Source organism: Gossypium arboreum, chromosome 11 (genome assembly GCF_025698485.1).
Source record: "Gossypium arboreum isolate Shixiya-1 chromosome 11, ASM2569848v2, whole genome shotgun sequence".
NCBI classification, from domain to species: Eukaryota; Viridiplantae; Streptophyta; class Magnoliopsida; order Malvales; family Malvaceae; genus Gossypium; species Gossypium arboreum.
In genome coordinates this window covers 133,725,221-133,747,317 of record NC_069080.1, presented here as the reverse complement: position 1 = coordinate 133,747,317, position 22,097 = coordinate 133,725,221, and the positions used below count along the sequence as shown (strand labels likewise).

General features: G+C 31.9%; 4 protein-coding genes across 5 annotated transcripts; 1 reads left to right on the top strand and 3 right to left on the bottom strand.

Moving 5' to 3' along the window:
- On the bottom strand, positions 1-1,920 carry LOC108472782 (cytochrome P450 89A2-like). The gene has a single exon (XM_017774338.2). It carries the CDS (start codon positions 1,773-1,775, stop codon positions 246-248), a length of 1,530 nt encoding a protein of 509 aa, XP_017629827.1. The 5' UTR covers positions 1,776-1,920; the 3' UTR covers positions 1-245.
- Positions 1,921-6,842: 4,922 nt separating this feature from the next.
- LOC108472933 (cytochrome P450 89A2-like) lies at positions 6,843-8,907 on the bottom strand. Its single transcript, XM_017774500.2, has one exon. The coding sequence runs from the start codon at positions 8,618-8,620 to the stop codon at positions 7,094-7,096; it is 1,527 nt and encodes a 508-aa protein (XP_017629989.1). The 5' UTR covers positions 8,621-8,907; the 3' UTR covers positions 6,843-7,093.
- A 1,577-nt stretch (positions 8,908-10,484) lies between these two features.
- On the top strand, positions 10,485-12,506 carry LOC108473817 (tubulin-folding cofactor A). The gene is made up of 4 exons (XM_017775588.2): positions 10,485-10,667; positions 10,955-11,115; positions 11,441-11,527; positions 12,195-12,506. Exons 2-4 carry the CDS (start codon positions 10,963-10,965, stop codon positions 12,294-12,296), a joined length of 342 nt encoding a protein of 113 aa, XP_017631077.1. The 5' UTR covers positions 10,485-10,667; positions 10,955-10,962; the 3' UTR covers positions 12,297-12,506.
- On the bottom strand, positions 12,207-16,565 carry LOC108473816 (uncharacterized). Of its 2 annotated transcripts, none has more exons than XM_053021584.1 (3): positions 15,970-16,565; positions 13,795-14,549; positions 12,207-13,603 (listed from the first exon to the last, which is right to left on the bottom strand). In XM_053021584.1, the coding sequence occupies exons 2-3, from the start codon at positions 14,400-14,402 to the stop codon at positions 12,913-12,915; spliced, it is 1,299 nt and encodes a 432-aa protein (XP_052877544.1). In that variant the 5' UTR covers positions 14,403-14,549; positions 15,970-16,565; the 3' UTR covers positions 12,207-12,912. The 2 variants fall into 2 exon arrangements, with proteins under 2 accessions (XP_052877544.1, XP_017631074.1); XM_017775585.2 differs by having other exon boundaries at positions 13,795-14,462; positions 15,970-16,562.
- Between the last annotated feature and the right edge of the window lie 5,532 nt (positions 16,566-22,097).

Genomic DNA, 22,097 nt, shown 5'->3' with positions numbered 1-22,097 from the left:
TTTAATCCAATCCTATGTAGCATTCAAAATAAATTAGGAGGCATACCATTGCTCATGTCCAAGTGGCGGTTTGATTGGCCATCAGGTTTCTTTACATGTAATAGAAAATATAAGAGAAACATACTTTTAAGTACTAATATAGAAAACAGACATACTTTACATATCAAATTGCGCCCCCCACCCAAAAAAAAAAGAAAAAAGAAAAAAAGGTTAAGTATCAATATTTTAAGTAAAAGGCCAATAACTTAACTCTTCCTTGGTGAGATGTGGGCCATCAATGGAGTCTTCATCACAATGGTAAACTCCTGCTTCTCCTCCAAGCTGATCTCACCATCATCCGTGGCTTTCCATTCAAATTTCCAAATCAAATTAGCCACAAAATACTCAAGATGAAGCAATGCCAAGCCTAGTCCAGGGCATATTCTTCTCCCTACTCCAAATGGCATCATCTTAATCTCCCTACTCCCTGTTATATCAAACACTTCCTCACCCATGAACCTCTCAGGCTTAAATGCCATTGGATCCTCCCACACCTTTGGATCCCATCCCATATCTGCCACCATGAAATTGATATTTGAATTCTTGGGGATCAAATATCCTCCCAAGATAGTGTCTTCTGTCACACAATGAGGCACCACAAAATGTGCTGGTGGGTGCCTTCTTAGCCCTTCCAAAATCACTGCTCTCAAATAAGGCATCTTTTGTAAATCCTCTTCTTTGATATCTTCAACACCATCTCCCACTACCTGTTTGATTTCATCCAATAATCTCACTTGAATATGAGGGTATTTCACCAAATTTGCCATAACCCATTGCAAAGCAGTGGAGGTTGTATCAGTACCAGCATTGATAAACTCTGAGGCCAAAGTGACCATTTCAGCTTCATCAAGTTTCCTTTTCTCCTCTGGTAATTCCAAATCCAACAAAGTATCAACATATGCCAACACATAATCATCACTTTCCTTATTGCTCAATCTCTCATCTTTACCTTTCTTTCTTGCTCTTAACAAAGGAATCAACACATCTTCACGTTCCTTGCGTAACTGAAACAACTGTTCCCACCGCTTACGAAGCAAAATCTTGGTCACTCTAGGCCAAAAATTAAGCACACCGAATCGTCCAAAACCATTAACCGCCCTTCGTTGAAGAGCTTCAATCTCTTTAATCTGTTGTTGACTAAGTTTATCACCAAAGCACATGAAAGCCAACAAACAGAACATAGCATATCGAAAATGAACCAAAACCTCAACTGATTCTCCACTTTTAGCCTTTTGCTGTAAAGCACCAATAAGAATATCCAAAACCCATTTACGAGCATGAGAATACGACTTTATACGCGAAGGATGGAGGATTTCCGAAGTCAAGTTCCGACGAAAGAGCCGCCATGTTGGTCCATAAGAAGCGGAGTTGATGTTATGTTGGTTGCCGGTCAAGATCTTGCTAGTAGGGAGAGCTTTGGGTCGGTCTGAAAACAACGAACCGTTTTGGATTAAAGCTTGGTGCGCAAGAGAACGGTCGAATACAAAGATGGAAGGACGACGACCGATATAGAGAGTGACTATAGGACCAAGGCTTCGGCTATGGTGGCGGAGGCTTTGTTCAATATGAAAGAAGGATTTGCGGATCCATAAGAGGTTGCCGATGAAGGGGAAAGTGGGAGGAGGAGATGGAGGAAGGGGGTAGGGAAGCCTTTTGGAAGAGAATAAGAGGTTGAAGAAAGCTTTGAGAAGAAGAGAAATGGAGATAGTGAGGAGGAAGAGGAACCAAGTTTCCATTATTTTGGGGGGTAAAAGCTTTAAGTTTCAGAGATGAGTCAGTTTGAAGACTTCTATGGCAGCAATGTCTCCGTTTTATCTTCTGTCTTGTCATGGCATTGGATCTTTAGTGAAATTCTTTAGAAGCTTCTTGTGCTTGTATTTTCATGCCATCCAAGTAAGACAATTCTTTTTAAATAATAATAATAATAATTTAAAATAATTATATATGGAAATAAATAGCATTAAACAAATATATTTTTAAACAATAATTTCTTGGTAGTTGTGGATTGATATAGAATAAAAGTTAAAATTATAGGTTAAAATGTGGTTTAGCTACTTGCAATCTTCCTCAATTTGGAAGGTAGTCTTTCTATTTTATTAAATAAAATTCGATTATTCTAATTTAAAAATACAAGTTTAATTATTAATACGGTCGAATTCTTTTATTCAATTCAAGTTTATTATAATAACATTTTTTTGTTGCATGGCTATTAAATGGGTATTTATTTATTACAAATATCAAAATAGTGAATTTAATAGAAGTTTAATGGGTTAACAATTAAATTAAAATTTTAAATCTGAAAAATAAATTAACTAAATTTTTAGAAATAAAAATAGAAAGAATACATTTTAAATCTGCAAAAGCACAAAGATTTCTATCATATTTTAATCAAAATTTTATCAGGATATCCTAAAAGATACTTTTTAGGCATCCAATAAAAAGTTCTATTTCATTTTTTTTGTTAATTTTTTAAATTATTATAATGTACTTTCTAACAATAGATCAATTTTCCTTTAAAATATTCAAGTGTAATTAGTATTGATTAATTATTGTATAATGGGTTTAGAATTTTAAAATTTTGAGATTTATTATTTTAGGAAAAGGATTAAATTATGGTTGAGGGTTGAGGTTAATGTTTAAAGCGGTGTAAAATTTAAGATTTATTGTACGTTTGGTTCACTGTAATGGAATAAGGCTGTAATTGAATAGAGCTGTAATCAGTAATTCAATTGTTTGGTTGAATGGAATAGCATAGAATTGCAATAGTATTATTGTGTTTGATTGAATGGAATGATGTTGTAATACCATAAGGAAAAAATTGAAATGACCGAATACCCTTAGTATTGTATTAAAATATGATTAAAATATTTATTTTAATAAAATTCTTATTAAAATTTAATAACAATAACAATAATCATCTACCTAAAAAATTCTACTAACAATTTAATAATAGTATTTTTATTATTTAATTCTTGTTAAATGTTTATATAAATATAATTTAATTAATATAATTCATAAAAATAATAAAAATAAAATATCTTGAAATTTGTAATATTATAATTAAATATAATAATTTAATAACATATATTATAAATATATCTAATAGTATAATTAATATAATATTTATACCCAACCCAAGGCTAGATTGTCTCCCAAAGCTAGAAAAAACAAGAACTTCCCAGACTAATCCCAAAATTGTTGACACTTGAGAACAACAAAATCAAGGGAAAAAATGACCATCAGATTCATTTTTGAGCATCAAACAGAGCTTTCCAAAAATCTCTGCTTCCCCCTATCCTCAACCTCAATCTTACTTCTTTAATCTGGAACCTCTACCCATCGTTGATCATCTTCATCTCTTTCTTCTTTGGAGTACTATTTAGTTCTCTACTTTTTTTTCTTTGGTTATCTCTCTCTCTCTCTCTCTCCCTCTCTCCCTCTCCCTCTCTCTCACACCTTATTCTTATCATTTTACTTGGAAACAAAATTGGTTGTTTTACTTGGATAAGAAAGAAGTTATAGGATAGTTATTAAAGATATTCTAAGAGATAAATTCAATTTTTTACTAAGATTTTTAAGGTTATCAAAATATTGTTCTTGTATCAGCCTATAAATAGGCTAGAATTGCTACACATTGTGGTGTGGTTTTTGGAGTGTCTTTTGTAATCAATTTCTTTGTTTTTCACTTGTTATTTTGTGACACTCTTGTTATGTTTTTTTCGGAAATATTATTGATTGTAAGTGAGGTTTTGGGAGAGATTTGTAATAATTTGGGTTCGACTTTAAGGATGCAATTATCTATTGTCGAAACCATTTTTAAATCGAGTTTTAGAAAATGAGAATCGATTTTAAGAAAAACGAAAACGGAAGTCGCCACCAATCTTTTTAGGTGTGATTAGATCACCTTATAAAATGTTTTGTTTTAAAACATTAATTTTAGTCTACGAAAGTCGAGAAAACAGATTTGGGAGTCGGTTACGTACGAGGAAGGGTTAGCACCCTCGTAACGCCCAAAAATTGGTACCTAATTGATTATCAAGTGTCTTTAATGTCGGAAATTTGAAAGTTTTAAGATGCAAACCTCTTTTAATTAGAATGTCTCAATTTTGAAAATTAAGGCACACTTATTTTAAACGAGTCAAAACATCACATCCAGTAAGTTAGGACGCAACATTTTAAAACCTTCGAAACTAAGCTCGTCTTTCGAAAATTTCTATCTCGAAACAACAAAACGCCATATCCAGTAAGTTAGGATACTATGTTTTGAAATCTCGAAATAATTGTTTAAGTTTTGAAAAATTAAAATCACTTAGAAGGGTGCTTGACTATTCGAATTCAACGAGAAAAGTCGCAACCCAGTAAGTTAGGGCACTACCTTTCTCGAAGTTTCCAAACATCAAGCATTGTCTTTTATTTTATTTTTTAAAAAAAAAACCTTGGAATATTATTTTAAATGACGTTTTAGGATGACATATTAATGCATCATGAAGCATAGATGTACAAAATATTCTAACATTTCCATACAAACATAAATAATATCATTAAGACAAAACTAAATAACATGAACATACGTTTAATAAAAAAATCATACTAGGTAAATATAAGATAATAAACAAATAAAAATATGAGTAAACTAAAAGAAAAACATAATACATGTAAAAATTATTCAACAATATATATCATAAAATAGCATATAAAAGAAATAATTAAACATAGCATATAAAAAAATAAAACTATGCACAAATAAGATAAATGACATACACTAAAAAATGAATAAATAGAACATTTACAAATTATAAAAATATAATGCAATAGTTCAAAATACATGAAATGATAATATAATATATATACATGCATAGAAAATATATATTTGAAAATAAACTATATAAAAGGTTAAATATTATAATATATAAAATACATAATCAAATGTATAAAAGATAGGAATAAATATACATATTTGAAAAATGAAGAAATTAAAATAAAAAAAAGGGTTGAAAAACTAAGATAGATGAAGAAAAAAATAAGAGCAAACCACAAAGAGTAAAAACGCAAGAGGAAGAGAAATTTGAGTGAATGCTCTCAAGAATTCTTATTGCTTCCCAAAACTCAAGTGATTTATAATGAAGGGAGAGGCCTCTATTTATAGTTGAGCCTCCCCAAATCCAACGGTACAGATCAATTACATCAACGGTTAAGATTAAAGGATATCTACAAATTAAATCTCCAAGATTACAAGATTATATCTTCAAGATTGCATATCATATCTAAGATTGTATCATATCTAAGATTGCATATCATATCTAAGATTGCATATCCTTAAAGATTATATTTCCATATGAGTCAAGCTCATAGATGGACCTTCAATCTTTTCAAGTAATGGGCCATTTCGATTGGGCCAAATTATATGTTTGTAATTTTGTACTAGACTTGGACTTTATTTTTTTTTTTGAAATTATTTCTAGGCCCGGATAAAATTGAGTGTCTACATCTATTGTGAGGGGTTTGACTTTCAGATAAATTGTTATTAAAAATCATTCTCTAAGCGAAACTACGTAAATATTGGCGGCATCCTTTGGAAACCTCTTTAGCCATCAACTGCTATTTTTAGACTTAAGTTTTATTGTTTTATGGTATTTAGAAATTTATTTAAGAGATTACATATTTATTCATTTATTAAATAGAGTTTGACTATAGATTAAATTGCTAATGTTAAATTTTATATTTTTTTTTTAAGGATTCATATATTTTTTAAAACTTTATCATTCAACTACCTATATAAAGAAGGCTTCGCTAATCATATTGGACACAAATAAATAAAATTAAAGTTTTATATTTTATTTTGGGTGAAACAAGTTTCCTTTAAAAGTTGAGTTTCCTTTAAAAGTTGGGTTTTCTTTTTTGGGGTTTGTTCAGTCTTTCAAGGATATTGATCTTGGGTTCCATATCAATGTCGCTCAACCTACTCCACAATTGTGTTACGTGAAGTAGATAGTTTGACAAGTTTCTTCAACCATGTAAGTTTCATACGATTCTCATCACATTCATTTTCCTTCTTATCCAACGCAATACTCAACAATTGATAACATAAAAATTGCACGTATGTGTTAATATTCAATTATTGTCTACCCCATTGACCCTAGAAAGCCAGTTTTTAAACCAACATCTTCTAGCATTATAGTTGCTTTCGTTCATGAAAAAAGTATTTGTTTTTGGCCTCCATCTTTCTAATAAGGTGACAAACAACTCCAACATCATTTCAAACTTTATTATTGTAGATGCCTATGATAAACCATCCCTCCTTAAATTGTCTTGGATATATCTATTCAACTTTGAAAGATTAAATTATGTCGGTCACGAACAATTCAATCCATTTGTTGTTCAAAAAATCATAAATTAATAATTATTTTCTTAAAATAAAAAAGAAAATTTCATAATAATAATTTTTAATTGTAACAAAATCCAATAACAACAAAATTAGGACTTTCTTTGTTAGGTGGGATAGTGTTCAGGTTTTTTTTAATAGGATTTTCAATAAAAATAAAAAAGAATAAATGGGTATTTATAGGATAGGAAGAAGACCTCAACACCCATGGGTGTGGAGTTACTCAATATTAAATAAGTTGGTTGGGTCTACATGCAATAAATATCCGTCAATTTAATTATTTTAGCGTCAACACTTATTAATATCGAGAATTTTGGAATATTCTTTGATAATTACAATACTTCTAACAATTAGGAATACATAATATTCCTCATAGATTTGAAGCTACATTAGCTTTGACACCTATAAATATAGAAATATATGCTCAAACTAAAATTTATTCTATAAAATAACTTCCCCATACACATATATAAGAATTTTGTTTTTTACATTATTTCAATAAAAAACCATTATTTATTGTATGACTTCTATTAGGAACCGGTATAGATATAGATAGAGATATAGATATAAGAATGGTGTATACAACACCACATAGACCATATTGAAAGCTAAGATCACATATGACCAATTCATGATCACATATTCAATATTTTAAGTAGAAAGTCCAATAACTTAGCTCTTCCTCGGTGAGATGTGGGCCATCAATGGAGTCTTCATCACAATGGTGAATTCATGTTTCTCCTCCAAGCTGATCTCATATCCATCCATGGCTTTCCATTCAAATTTCCAAATCAAATTAGCCACAAAATACTCGAGATGAAGCAAAGCCAAGCCAAGTCCAGGGCATATTCTTCTCCCTACTCCAAATGGCATCATCTTAATCTCCCTACTCCCTGTTATATCAAACACTTCCTCACCAATGAACCTCTCAGGCTTAAATGCCATTGGATCCTCCCACACCTTTGGATCCCACCCAATATCTGCAACCATGAAATTGATCATTCCATTTTTTGGGATCAAGTATCCTCCCAAGACAGTGTCTTCAGTCACACAATGAGGCACCACAAAGTGTGCTGGTGGGTGCCTTCTTAGCCCTTCCAAAATCACTGCTTTCAAATATGGCATCTTTTGCAAATCCTCTTCTTCGATTTCTTCCACATAATCTCCCACAACACCTTTGATTTCAAGGAACAATCGATCTTGAATATAAGGGTATTTCACCAAATTTGCCATAATCCATTGCAAAGCTGTGGAGGTTGTATCAGTACCAGCATTTATAAACTCAGAGGCCAAGGTGACCATTTCAGCTTCATCAAGTTTCCTTTTCTCCTCTGGTAATTCTAAATCCAACAAAGTATCTACATATGCCAACTCATAATCATCACTTCCCTTGTTACTCAATCTCTCATCTTTAGCTTTCTTTCTTTCTCTTATCAAAGGGATCAATGCATCATCAAGTTCCTTGCGTAGCTGAAACAACTGTTCCCACCGCTTACGAAGCAAAATCTTGGTCACTCTAGGCCAAAAGTTAAGCACATTGAATCTCGCAAAACCATTCAACACCCTTCGATGAACAGCACCAATCTCTTCAATCTGTTGTTGACTAAGTTTGTCACCAAAACACATCAAAACCAATAAACAAGACATAGCATATTGAAAATGAACCAAAACCTCAACAGATTCTCCACTTTTAGCCTTTTGTTGTAAAACCCCAAAAAGAATCCCCAAAACCCATTTTCGTGCATGAGAATACGACTTTATACGTGACGGATGGAGGATCTCCGAAGTCAAGTTCCGTCGAAAGAGCCGCCATGTAGGGCCATAAGAAGCGGTGCTGATGTTATGTTGGTTGCTGTCCATGATCATGTTAGCAGGGAGAGATTTGGGTCGGTCTGAAAACAAGGAACCGTTTTGGATTAAAGCCTGGTGAGCTAGGGAACGATCGAAGACAAAGATGGAAGGAAAAGGACCGACATGGAGAGTGACCATTGGACCAAGTGCTCGGCTGAGGTGACGGAGGCTTTGTTCGTTTTGTAAGAGGGATTTGCGGACCCATAATAAGTTGCTGATGATCGGAAAACTGGAAGGTGATGGAGGAAGAGTGTGACGAACAGTTTTCGAAGAGGAAAAGAAGTTGAAGAAGGCTTTGAAAAGAAGAGAACCGGAGAGTAAGAGAAGGATAAGGAACCAAATTTCCATTTTTTTTTCGGTGACGAGGAAATGGGAAACTTCCAGCTTGGTTTTTTATAGCGGCGGTCTGTTGCATGTCGTAGGATTTTTGACCCAAATTTCAATGTTGAAAATCACCTTTTGCTGAGGGGATTATACAAAAATGTTGAGTATTTTGGGTTGGATTCCGTCTTAGTTAACAACGCCATGCCTAAGGGTTTGAAGCTATCAATAATCGAGTTGTCGTCCATAGCTTGGTCGGTAGTGCAATTCCAACTCCTTTTTATCTCCTTTTTAACATTTTTCGTAGCCACGTTTACCTCGTATGCGACGCAGTACTTAAAAGTATATAAATTATCTTAAATTAAAGTATAAATATTAAATTTTAAATTTAAATATTATAAAAATTATAATCATAAATTATATAAAAAATTTATACCTAAGACAATCATAAATTAATATAAAAATAACATGCTAACGGAGTGTAATAGACAAAATGCTAATTTTTCTCGACTTATAATAATAAATATAGTTAGAATATTTCATCTTCAAATAAATTTAGTTATAAAACGGATTTGAACTTGGATTAATTATATAACTACTACTCATACATTTAACTAATTTTTTAACTTGATTTAAACTCAAAATTTTTTCTTAGCTCTTCTTTTTTGTTTCTTGAACTAGCGAATGTTGAATCTTTCAATTCTACAACACTCAATAACGATAAATCAATTTATACATGATAGGATTTAATCTCCATTTCCTTTTATTTGGATTTAAGCATTAGGTTGTGAATCTAATACTCTTTAAGTTGATTAATTTAACACAAGCAATTGCATAGCATTTCCTAGTTCAATTCATCATGTTCATACAAAGCAAAGCCAAAAGAGTATGAAAGGTCAACCAAATGGATGAGCCCTCAGCCTTGACTTGCCCACTCCAATTCCATGTAGGTTGCTTGGGGAAACTCAAATCTAGAACAAATTACACTAGGAAACTAAAAAATTACCGGATACTAAATCAACAATATATAGAAGTCTATCTCTAGAGAAGAATTAGGGCTGGTAGGTGACTTCATCTCTACATGGAAATTTTTTTATTTATAATCTTTAAAATTTTTAAATTTTTATATTAATAAAGATAAAATTACACACTGATACCTTTAAAATAGACCTATTTACCCTGAAGGCTTATTCGAAAAGTGAGAAGGTTTGTGTAAAAATATAGACTCAAAAAATAGGCTTGGGCAAAAAATAAGGCTTGTTTAGAAAACAAATCGGTCCTTGAGAAAGACTTTTTTTGCTTGAGCCCGGTTCGGTCCGAATATGCAAAATAAAAAAAAAAAGTTTGCTGTTTTTTTCTGTTTTCTTGCTTTTTTATTATTTTGTTGCTATTTTCTTGTTTTTTTTACTATTTTACTATTATTTCACAATTATGTTGTTATTATTTTGTTACTATTATTTTGTTGTTATTGTATAACTCTTGTTTTATTGCACCTATAGTAGTGTTATTTAAGTATACACTTTTTTAATTTATTTTCAATTTGATGGGAAACATTTATTTTAATATTTTAGTATTTTTGATGAATTGTATATATTTTTAAAATTTATATAAAAATAATAGACAATTTGGGTTCATTTTTTAACATTTTATCAGGCGAGGCTTAAGTAAAAACTTAAAAGCTATTTTTCAAGCCTGACCCTAACAAACAGGCCTAAAATTTTGATTGAATTTAACCCCAAATCAACTCAACCCAACCCATAAACACCTCTATTGCCCAAATACATCAAATGTAATATAGGTTAAATTTAACATAAATAACTCATTTTATAATTAAATCTAAATCTAATTATTAAAATTATATTAAAACTAATTCAAATGGAGTGGATCCAAATTAAAATTTACCTCATGCAAAGCCGGACTAAATACGGTCTACCAGGTGGGGGTAACCCGGCCCTGCAATTGCCATACCAAATATTTCTCATGCTTTCTTTCTTGGCCTGCTTTTTCACTTTATGAAGCTTTGATTTCTACTCCACTCTTCTTCTCATCTTCAGATCTCATCTCCTTCCCTAAGGTATGTAATTATATGTTTTTTTCTATTATTATTTTGGGTTTTTGTTTCCATTCAAACAAGAATCGATTGAACCCGTCTCTTCAAATTCCAAAACAAACCATCTGTTTGGTTCCCGAGAAAATGCAAGAAAAAACTATAGTAAAAAAGGATGATGGGGAAAAAAAAAGTGCTGAAAGGATGAATAGTATTGTAGTACTACTTATTGAAACCAAAGAAATTTGGGGTTTTTTTGCGAGTGATTTATAGTGTGGAAATCAGTAAAAGAAAGCATTTTGATTTTTCTACAGGTTAACCAATGGCAACAGTTCGAAATCTGAAAATCAAGACATCGACTTGCAAACGAATTCTTAAAGAGCTTCACTCATATGAGAAGGAAGTTGAAAGAGAAGCTGCTAAAACAGCTGACATGAAAGAGAAAGGAGCTGACCCTTATGACCTAAAGCAACAGGTATTATTATTTTTAATTTACTGCTTTTTTAAAGTTCTTCCCCGCCCCCCTTTTTAATGGTAGAAATTTGCCTGCTGTAGAGGTCTAAGTTTTTAAGAAAGACCCATTTTTTAGATTCCATGTTCTTTTTCATGTTTGATCAGTTCACCCTATCTTAATTGAGACTTATTAAGTAGCCTTAGTCGACATCTATTTGAACATTGGTTTATTTATTCGATCATGTTTGTGTTGGAACATAACTATGTTTGACAATCATGATGTAGATTTTGGAGCTACTTGATGTGAATTGTTTCATATACATATAAATTTTGATCTTCTTGGGCAGGAAAATGTGCTGGCTGAATCAAGGATGATGGTCCCTGATTGTCACAAGCGGCTAGAGGCTTCATTAGCTGACCTTAAAGCAACTTTGGTATTGCACAATAATAGTATTTGATGAAGTTACTTGTCTTACTGAATTCATCACTATTAATGAACTGTGATTTGATTGTTGTTCATTGTTTGTTCTACTAGAGCCTCCTAGATTGCCACAATCCGGTTTTATATGCTAATTACCAACTAGGTCCTGACCATATTTTGTTTGAAAGTTGGGGGATGGAGAATTGTATTCAATAGCATTTCATTAGTTCCTTTTTCAGTATTGAAATTCTTTGTTGCACCAAGGTAGGATGGTCCAGCAATCGGAGCTGGTGCACTAACCATTGTTGAAACTCGAAACATATATTGCCATGGCATATGCAAACAGATTTTAGTTCTTGTGGACTTATGTTCCGAGGGGTTGTTCCAATAGCATATATTGCCATGGCATACACGAATGGATTTACTTGAGAAATGGAGGCTTATACATACACTGCCTATAACTGAGTTTGCTGGTAACTTTTAGGGATGACCAACTTCGAAATGCTTTGCACTTGCTCATGGTCATGCCATGTTCACGTTAATTTTTGTTTCATGCCTTGTTTTAGTTATTTTTTCCCTTGTTGAGGTCATGTCATGTCTAAAATTATCAAGTCTACTTCCTACCCAAATGAAGATCAATTTACTGCATGAATTTTGATGAACTACATATTTGGCTTCAGGCTGAATTGGAGGAAGCGAATGAGAAGGAAGGCCCTGAATTCGAAGATGCTCGCAGCACCATCACCGAAGTTGAAAAGTTGTTTCAAACAACAGAGGCTTAGTGACAGCTTCTTTTAAGTGGCTGTAGTTACCATAAAAAAAATTGACATAGATGGTTATAAGTTCGTATGTTTCTATTTCTAGCTACAACCAGGTAAGATGTCTTTTGGAACTTGGAATCTTGCCTGTTATCTGAAACTGATTCTGCAAATACCAATGTTGTTTTCTTGAGTACTTAATATCTGGTTTTTTCACTTATTTGTGGAAGAAAATGGGAATCCATGCTTGTTTTTATGAGTTTATATGCAAAACTAGGCAACTTGCAGAGCTTATGTATGAGCATCTTCTGACCCTTTAGAAGTCAGCAAAGCTCAATGCTTCTTAAACAAGATAACCTTTGAAAGTTGAATAATTGGAACCCAATGTGACTACTGGATTCCGGGAGTTCCTTAGACCAAAAATGGAAAAAGCTCAGCAGCTTGTACAAAGTCCACAGCTTGAAGACTGGATAGATTAGATAGGTGTCATTTATAGCTGTACTGACACCATAAACAATATTTTGAACAAACCTAAACCAAAATATCCTATACACAATGCCAAATTATACAGAAATGAAAGCAAATATAGAGCTATACTTTGTTCATGGAAACAAATCACCTTAGTTCTTTGTTCTTTTTTTCATAAAGAATGGCGAGAGCCTCGGGAGCCTCTCCTAAACTTTCTTCGGAAAGGCTTGCATGCCTCGATGCTTAAGTCAACAGCTGCTGCGAGGGCCATGAAGATGGCAGCATCTTCTATGCATGTCACGTGTCGCATGGCCAGTTGCACTAATGGCTTGCTGTTCTTACTTTCCCCTTGGACTCTGCAGCTCATTACAAAGCCACCAGAGATCGGACTTAGTGCTGAAAAGTCTCCACTGCTTTGTGGACTTGGTATTGGAGTTGGTGCCTGCCGCATTAATCTATCGGTGTCGATAAAAAATTCCCCACCCTTTTCAGCACTAATACGTATCTCAGACATGAGAACCTCTGCTCCATCCTGAGCTTCGGACAAGAGGTGAAATCGGCAGCATACGGCGTCTCTGATGCCACGCTCACGCCATGCCTCAAGTTTTCCCCAAGGTAGCCAGCTCTCTGGCCTGACAACATCAGGACGTAGAATCAACCAAGCTCCCGGGTTGGACTTGGCAACCCAATCACAACCTGTTGAGGGCACAAAGGGAGTGGTTATGAAGGCTGCTGCAACAGCCGAGCCGGACAGATCATGTATCTTCACCTTCCATCCTTTCCTCTCTCTTCTACTGGTCTCTATGTCTAAATTGTCAGCAGAACCTGGCCAGTAAGCGTTTAATAGGTCAACCTGTGATGCCCTGCAGTTCAAAACCATGAATACTTTCATTAACAGGTGTCCAGAAAATAACAAAGACCCATTTCTGAGTTCCATGACCCGAAAAGTCACAAGTCCCCCTATTTACGGAAATCATTCCATGCAATTTTTTTAGCTAGACCTTCTTGAACATATACACACAAATGAAACAGATGAAGCAACTTGTAACATAACCTGTCTCGACTGAATTTGCAACTGAAAATCGGTTGTTTTACAGAACCTTGAAGCTGTACAATCTGAGGACTTAGCATCGTCACATCTTCAAACTGGAATACATATCTTGGATCAGGATCTAGTTGTACTCTCAAATGAAGTTCTGCTACTGGTTTTCCATTTTCATGCTTGTTTTTACCAATCCCGATCCATCCATTGAAAAGAATAACTGGCTTCCCTTCACCCCATTCAGGACCCACCGCCAACTTGAATGTCCCAATCTGCTGTCTCTTGACTCCGACACCAAAATGCGTCCCCTTTCTCCCCATGAAGACAGTGATCTCCAAATAAGCACGGTGGTTATAGAAACAGCCAGGTGTTAGCAAAGCCTTCAAATCAGACTCTTCTAAATAAAAGCTAGAGGCAATACTGTGAACGTCAGGTGTAACTTCGGAGGAGGACACTAAAGGAATTGTTGTTGTTTGGACAGGGAAACCTCGGAGCCGTATCTCACATGAACATGGGGCAGAGAATGCATGAATTCCAGCTTTTGAAGATTTCAGGGCTGGACCTGGAATCCTCAGACCTAGTGAGCCTATTGACAACCTAATGAAAGCCTGAGGATCCATTATTGTCACAAATATTTCCCCATCGTATAAAAAGCTTTAAGCTCCGACAACTCAATGAACCTGTCATTTCATCAGGCAAGTGAAGATTAGATGCCCAAAACAAACTCAGAAGCATGCTGTAACAAAGATTATTGCTTGCTAGGCGATCTGCAAATGTTGATAACTTGAATTAAGATAACTTTAATCAAACATAAAACGTGAAAGGCGGGCATATAAGCAGTGCAATCGAGTTGCCTAAGCAAGAAATTGCCAGTCGGAGTCAGTGAAGTAATTACAACAGCTTAGTTCTGTGGTTACATGTGTATGACCATATACATTATACTGGCATGGACCATATCTATCCTTTACCCAATATTTCGAACAAGAAAAACAAAAAGCTCTAGTAGTGGTAGGATTTATTGATACCATTCAAAGTTATTTACTGCAATACACAAAGAAAAGGCACCAAACTAAAAGCTTCTTATTTTAGACAAATAAGATTCAAACCCTAAGCAACAGCTAGAAGATCAGCTCGACATTACATCAAAAGCTAAATCATTCTCTTTGCCTTTTTTTCTTTACCAAAGGTATTCCAAGCCATGATTAATATGATATAACAATTATAGTGAGATAAATGGATCTTCTCAAACGCTGGTTGGTTTTCAACCGATTCATAACTGAAAATAGGGAGAGTCATCAAGTTGAAATAGATCGTAAACTATATTCCTGCCATCTATGTCACATTGAAAGGTCAAGCAAAAGTTGAAATTATTGGAAACATCAACAGGACTAAGTTACACAGATTCTAGAACTATTGGACACCTAATTTGCTGCACAGCAGCCGTAACGACAATGCAACAGGGCTTCTAACTTGAACATATGTACATACATACATCAGCCTAGAAGCAGTCATTTTCCTTACTAACATTCCATTTACCATCTATACTCATGAAAATTCATCAAACATATGTACATACATACATACATATATATAGAGAGAGAGAGACTCCAGTGTCTCAAGCTGAAATTTCACTATCCACCTAACAATGCAACAGGGCTTTTTCAATTATCCTTTTGGCTCCTTCAAGGTTCTTTTTTCTAAAACAGCAAATTGACCTCATCTGAACCAAAAGTCACCATAATTAAGCTTCCGAGGAAAAGTACATATAGTTTACTAAAATCCGACCTTAAAAACAAGAAATATTTTGCTTAGAATTTCCAAATTCTTCTCTTTTAGCATACTTTTCCATTGACAAACTCCCAAATATTTATATAAATATATATATGCCTCTTAACTTTACTCAAAATGAAAAACTCAACAAGAATTCCCCCTTCAAAAGAAAATTCCACATAAAATTTCAACTTAAAATGGAATTCAACAAATATATATATATATTTGTTGGTTACTTGCAAAGCAATCAAAAACATTGAAACCCAGCTAAAAAATCTGCATCCACCAACTAACAAAAGTCAAACTCACCTAAAATAACCCAAAATTTATATCCAAGTGTTAGCAATAAACACAGCACACACAAAATAGAGAGAAGGAAATTCTTTAAATTAAAACAAAAAATTAAAAGAAACCCACCTTTGAATGAAGCTTTTTCTTCATACAGAAGTTGAAGGAAACAAATTTCCCAGAAACAAAAACATTAAAAATCCTTCCCTTTTTCAGCTTTTATCCCCCAAGATGAATTCTCTTTTTCTCCTTCCCCACATAAAAAGCCAAGCTTTTTATATAATGTCCAACAATGATTGTGAGTTAAAGAACAATGAATAATAATAAGGAACAAAATCAAAAGGCTTTAAAGGCAAATCTGGGTTTTCACGTAAGAGTCTTTCGCAGATCACGAGGATTAAGAAGCTCGCTTTTCCATTGTTTTTTTTTCATTTTATTGTTTTTCTTCCATTTCATAAAATCTCTGTCTGTCTTTCTCTTACATTTTTCAGATTTTTTTTTGTTCTTTTCTCTAATTTATATGTATAGTAACTAAATATTGTAATTGTACCCAAAAGGATTTTTTTTCAATAATTTTCTCGAAATAAACGGCGAACGTTTCTTTGTAAATCATTTTTAAATAGATTTTTTATTTAAATAAATGAAAAGAAAATAAATTATTAGTAAAATAAATGTATTATAAAAAGGAATTTTTGAGGAAAGAGAGGACGTGAATACAGCTGTAATCCGCGGCGGGTTTTGGTTGACACAAAAGTTTTATTATGAATTTTAATTTATTTTCAAAATTAAAATTAAATTATCTCAAAAAAATAAAATAAAATTTTTAATAATTATTCATCTTACATTCTTGTCCAAAAAAAAATTGGGAACCTGTCAATTGTCTAAATATAAAATTGTTTAATTTATTCCTTTTATTTTCTGTTCAAAATGACTTTTAGCAGGAAAAATATATATTATAAATTATGATTATATCTAAAATTTTTAGATAATATTTAGAACTATTTATAGTCCTTTTTAAATTTATAAATAAAAAGTTATACATTTTAGCGCTTTTCGAAACTACGTTTTTTGTATTGACAGCAATATCCATATTAATTAAGCTGGTAATTTTGACTTGTACAAAAATAATATTGATTATTTAGACTAAGCAAAAAATAGAAGATATATTGAAAATGTTTTTTATGAGCAAGGAAATTAGATTGAAAAGAGTTTAAAGTCTTATCCAAGTGGAACGATAATCTTGAAAGGATTAGAAGTTCAACTTTCACTAGAATTTTTTATTATCTTAAACGATAAATTACTGATCAATTTTACTATAGGTAGGAGACTTATTTGTCGATTGAAATTTACTTCAAGTAACATTGAACTTAACGAAGGTCGACTTATCCTAGTTTAATTTGGAGATGAAGCTATTTGAAGTCTATTTCTAAGTTATTGATTTCGTTTAGAGAGTAGTGCTTCTTAGCGAGTGATTTTCTTGAGAATTTGAATATTGATTAAAGTGTATTTAAACACCTTTTACTTAGGTATTTATTAGAAAGTTATTCTTCATTGTATTGTGAGGCTTAGAGGGAGTGATTTTAACAATTTAGATTCGATTTTAGAGCTACAATTATCAATTGTTGTAGGCATAGATTGGGTTTAAGTTAGATTAAGTTTAAGTCAATAGTTATTCTGAATAAATTGTTAAATAAAATCATTTTTAAGCGAGCCCTTACTTATATAAAATTGATGAATCAAAATTGTATTAACAAAATCGATGTGTTGATTCTATTTCTCACTCATTTTTGGCATTAATACTTTATTTTATTTTTCCATCCTAACTTTTACTCATAGAATTTAAAATTGTTGCATCAAATGATGAAATTAATAAAAATTGACATATACCATTTATAAATTATAAAAATAAAATTTATAATATTGTCGTGTAAAATAGATCCATACCATGCATGTAGTGGGGAAATATATGGATTTTAGATTTATATATCGGTCAAACTTTGATTTTAGCCCAATTAGTATGTTTAAATCGAGATTTAATATTTATACTTTAAATTGACACATTTTGATTTATTTTTTTACAATGTTAAAAATTCATCTAAAGTTAATATTTTTATTGGTAAAATTGATTAATGTTTTTAAATCGGATTGATAGTCGAATTGGTCAGACTATCGATTCTCTGATCTAATTAAAAAATTATTAAAAGTTAAAATTTTTTTAAAAATATCGATTCAACTGGTTCAATAGTTGGTTCAATTGATTTTTAGTTGGTTTAATCAGTTTGTATCGATTTTTTATTTAAACGGTTCAAAATTCTAGACCTATACCCCGGCCGGTGTAGAGTCTAAAAAATTCACTGATAGCATATCAAATATTTTCTTTTTCTTTTTTTTTCAAATAGTTTTTTTATATATTCTTAAAAAAACCTGTTTCCTTCTTATATATCACTAAAAAACTTTACTTTGGAATTAAAGCTTTTTTTTTTAAATATTTATAAAGCACATTTTCTCCAATTTATTTATTAGAATAAACTTATGTTGTGAGATATTTGGTTATGTGGTAATCATTTTTATACAACAATTTATGCTTCTCAAAGTCGTGAAAACAAAGATTGAAATTCAAGTCATAATTTCCTTGAAATATTCTCTTAATTTTTCATGCCCTAAATAAACTCATTCATAAATTGCATGAACGTCCCAAAATAGCAGTGTTAACAACATGTGTCGACCAAAAATGTGGCCACAGAAAAAGAAAAAGAAAGGATAAGAGACCACTCCAATTGCATGTGCATGCTTTGAGGGAATGGGTCCCAAAACCATTAAAATTGCACCATTCTCTTCTCAAGAACATGCAAAAAGAGGGTAGCTACTTACTAGTACACTAGTAGGTTGTTTGTTTGTTGTTGTTGATAATTGACAAAAAAAAATACTAGATATCGAAAACAATAATATATTAAAATATGAATTCTTAACTTTTTTTAATTTAAAAGATATATTACTTTAAATAAATATGAATCTTGAAGTTGAACCTTTGAACGAACATGCATGAAAATATTCAAAAAAATAATAATAATATGTGATTATGCAACAAATATTCTAGGCGTTTGATATGGGCAAATATTGCAATTGTCACAGCCTGTATATGAGTGTTAAGAGTAGTGACCATAGTGACAAATGTGCGCGTAAGGAGACCTAGTCGAGTGGCTTCGAAAGCCTTCGAAGCCCCCTAGACGACGTTGGTGGGATACCAGATTTTAAAAATCTCCAAACTCCTTTCAAGATGGTTTTAAATGTTCACAAGGTACACCAAACATACTTGAGGTGCATGTGGACTCTAAAAGTTAATGGAACCAAGTGGGCACATGGGTGAACAACAAATCACTCTAGAATGCCCAATGTGTGAGGGCATTAGGTCTAAGCCCAAAGTGGCCTCTACCCTCTAGATGGGTGGGATGAAGCTTCCTATCGACTTAGTAGGGGTCTCTAACCGTCTTTCCTTGATCTAATTCAATTTACTCAATGTTTTTAGATCTAGAATAATCTAGAGGGTGTATCTTAGCCTTACACTAGTTGTAATATCAGCCCCTGGATGTTAAGGTGTTTGGCTGAGGCACCCCACCCTCATTTTTGGAACATGAATCATCGTATAAAAGCCTTGTTTTATATAAGCTTTGTTAAGTAATACAAGCTATAGCATTCTCTTACACTCACTTTCTTTGCATATTAAGTCTTGTATTTGGTTTGTATAAAAGCCTTGTTGTACATAAGCCTTGTTGAGTAATACAAGCTATAACATTGTCTTACACTCACTTTCTTTGCATATTAGCTCCTTGTATTTCGTTTGTTTGAGTGCCTGAATTTTGTTTATAAATCACTTTTCAAGAATCTTACAAGAATCATTGCTTCTGTGAGTAAGAAGATTGGTTTTCCTAGATACCATATTTTGATCTTTAGTGGAAACTTTAACTTTAAGCTTGTATTGGTTTTCCTCTACTTCAACAAGGATCTTTTGGCCTCTATTCATAACCTAAATAAAAATAAAAAAAATTGAAGGAAATCTACAAATAGAGGCTACTAAAACAGATTACTAGTACATGATTTTGGAGCTTTTTATGGATTTTTTCTTGCAATCTAGTGGTTTCAAAGAGTAAAATGTGAAGGTGGAGTAAAACGGTGACGATCAGCCAAACCCAAGCACTCCATTTGTGTGGAATTCATTGCCACACAATCTTCTCTAATCAACGCATTCTCTCTCAGTTTAAAAACAAAATTAGAAAATTTGAAGTAGGGTTTGTAACTCCTAAATCTGTAATAGTTAAACAACTGTTTTCAACTTTTAAAAACTTTAAATTAGGTTTAGAACAATAGATGAAGCTTGTAATTGGGCCGTTAGATTCCTCCACTTTAGCCATTAATTGAGACGTAATCAAGTGAGTGAAAATATTTTCTAAAAAAGCGAGAGTGAATTTAAAAAAATGGTGATAAATGATATTAAAATGTAATTTACATGCAATTAAGATACAAAATTCTACTTACAAAATAAAAATAAAATATTATAAACATTAAAAATACTCCAAAACATCAAAGTGATTATAAATAAGTTATAATTAAAAGAATGCTATTATTTTGTAACATGTAAAGTTAAATCAAATTTTAAACGAAAAGTTTATCCATTTTTATTTAAGGTATGTTGATAATATAAATTTAAAAAGAAAAATTTTTAAAAGGTAAACTATATCCAAATACATTTTTTATATAAAATGATTTAACTTATCTATAAAATCTTTATTTTTAAAATTTATCATGAAATATATATGGATAATTAAATTAAAATAATATTATTAAAATTAAAAATTTCATAAAATTTAGAATTTTCATTAAATATGAAGATATTTACCCGACAAATAATATAATTGTAAAAGTTGGTTATCTTAAAAAATTATACAACTCAATAATTTAAATGAATTTAAGAAAACAAAATGAAAAAAATGATTTAGGACTTAATTTGAATTAAAAAAAGTCTAAGCCACATTATAAAACTATTATCAAATTTAAGACTTAATTAAAAAAAAAAAAACACCTTTTGTCTATGCAAGGAAAGTGAGTGCAAGGGAATGCTATGGCTTCCCATTCCTAGCCTTTTGACATAGTTGGGTTTAATTTTGTTTAATTTACCTATTACGGTTAAGATGAAAAGTTTGGCTTAATTATTTAATTTAACCAATTATTCAATTAAATAAATTTTTTTATTTCAATTGAATTGATCCAACCAATGATAAATATTTTTATCACTTATTATAGATGCTGATCATATCTGTTCTTTTTTATACAATATCTAAAACTATTCATAGCACATTTCCAACTCATAAATAGGAGGATAATGTGCTTCAGCGCACTCGAATCCACGTCCTCCTACATTAGCAACAATGCCTATGCTAATCGAGCTAAAGGCTGAAACGGCTTAATGACTAATTTTCTTTATTCTCCTACATTAGTAACAATGCCTATACCAATTGAGCTAAAGACTCAATCGGCTTAATGCCTAATTTTCTTTATTCTCCTACATTAGTAACAATGCCCATACCAATCGAGTTAAGACTCAATCGGCTCAATACCTAATTTTCTTTATTTACCATTCCTGTGTAGAAAAAGAAAATGTAGAGCTTTTAATTAAAGAAAATTGTGGAATTAGAGCCTAATATATTTTATTTATCCAAATTCCAAACATAGACGGATATTATCTCATTTATCTCATTTTAAATACCTATATATATATATATATATATATATATAAATTTGGTTTTTTTAGTGTTTACTTTGAAAAATATTTCTCTAAAACTAATTGAATATTAGTTTGATAGTTTATTGTAATGATTAAATTTGTAATTAATTGAATGTTTCGATTATAAATGTAACTTAAATAAAAACAATTATATAAAACTGGTTTAATATTGAAAGTACTGTCAGGTTTGCATGTTAGCTACAAATTTCAATTGGGGTTAAATTATTATTTAGGGTTTGAATTTGATAGCTTTTTTCATATTGATGCCTGAACTTGTAATTGTTCTTATATTGGAGCTTGAACTTGATAATTATTCCCACATTGGGACCAAAACTCTAGAGTTTTCAAGAACTAACTTAAACAAAAAAAAAGTTTAAGCCCTAATGTAGGAATAATTTCTAAGTTTAGGGTTTAATTTGGATAAAAAAAGTTCAAGCCACAATGTGAAACGATTGTTAAGTCTAGGACCTAACTTAAA

Excerpts from the sequence above, each read along its gene's own strand:
- LOC108472782 (XM_017774338.2), bottom strand. The coding sequence starts at position 1,775 with ATGGAAACTTGGTTCCTCTTCCTCCTCACTATCTCCATTTCTCTTCTT.
- LOC108473817 (XM_017775588.2), top strand. The coding sequence starts at position 10,963 with ATGGCAACAGTTCGAAATCTGAAAATCAAGACATCGACTTGCAAACGA. Across the intron at positions 11,116-11,440 it reads CTTATGACCTAAAGCAACAG|GAAAATGTGCTGGCTGAATC; the intron begins GTATTATTATTT and ends CTTCTTGGGCAG. Across the intron at positions 11,528-12,194 it reads CTGACCTTAAAGCAACTTTG|GCTGAATTGGAGGAAGCGAA; the intron begins GTATTGCACAAT and ends ATTTGGCTTCAG.
- LOC108473816 (XM_053021584.1), bottom strand. The coding sequence starts at position 14,402 with ATGGATCCTCAGGCTTTCATTAGGTTGTCAATAGGCTCACTAGGTCTG. Across the intron at positions 13,604-13,794 it reads TGCAAATTCAGTCGAGACAG|GGCATCACAGGTTGACCTAT; the intron begins GTTATGTTACAA and ends TTTGAACTGCAG.
- LOC108472933 (XM_017774500.2), bottom strand. The coding sequence starts at position 8,620 with ATGGAAATTTGGTTCCTTATCCTTCTCTTACTCTCCGGTTCTCTTCTT.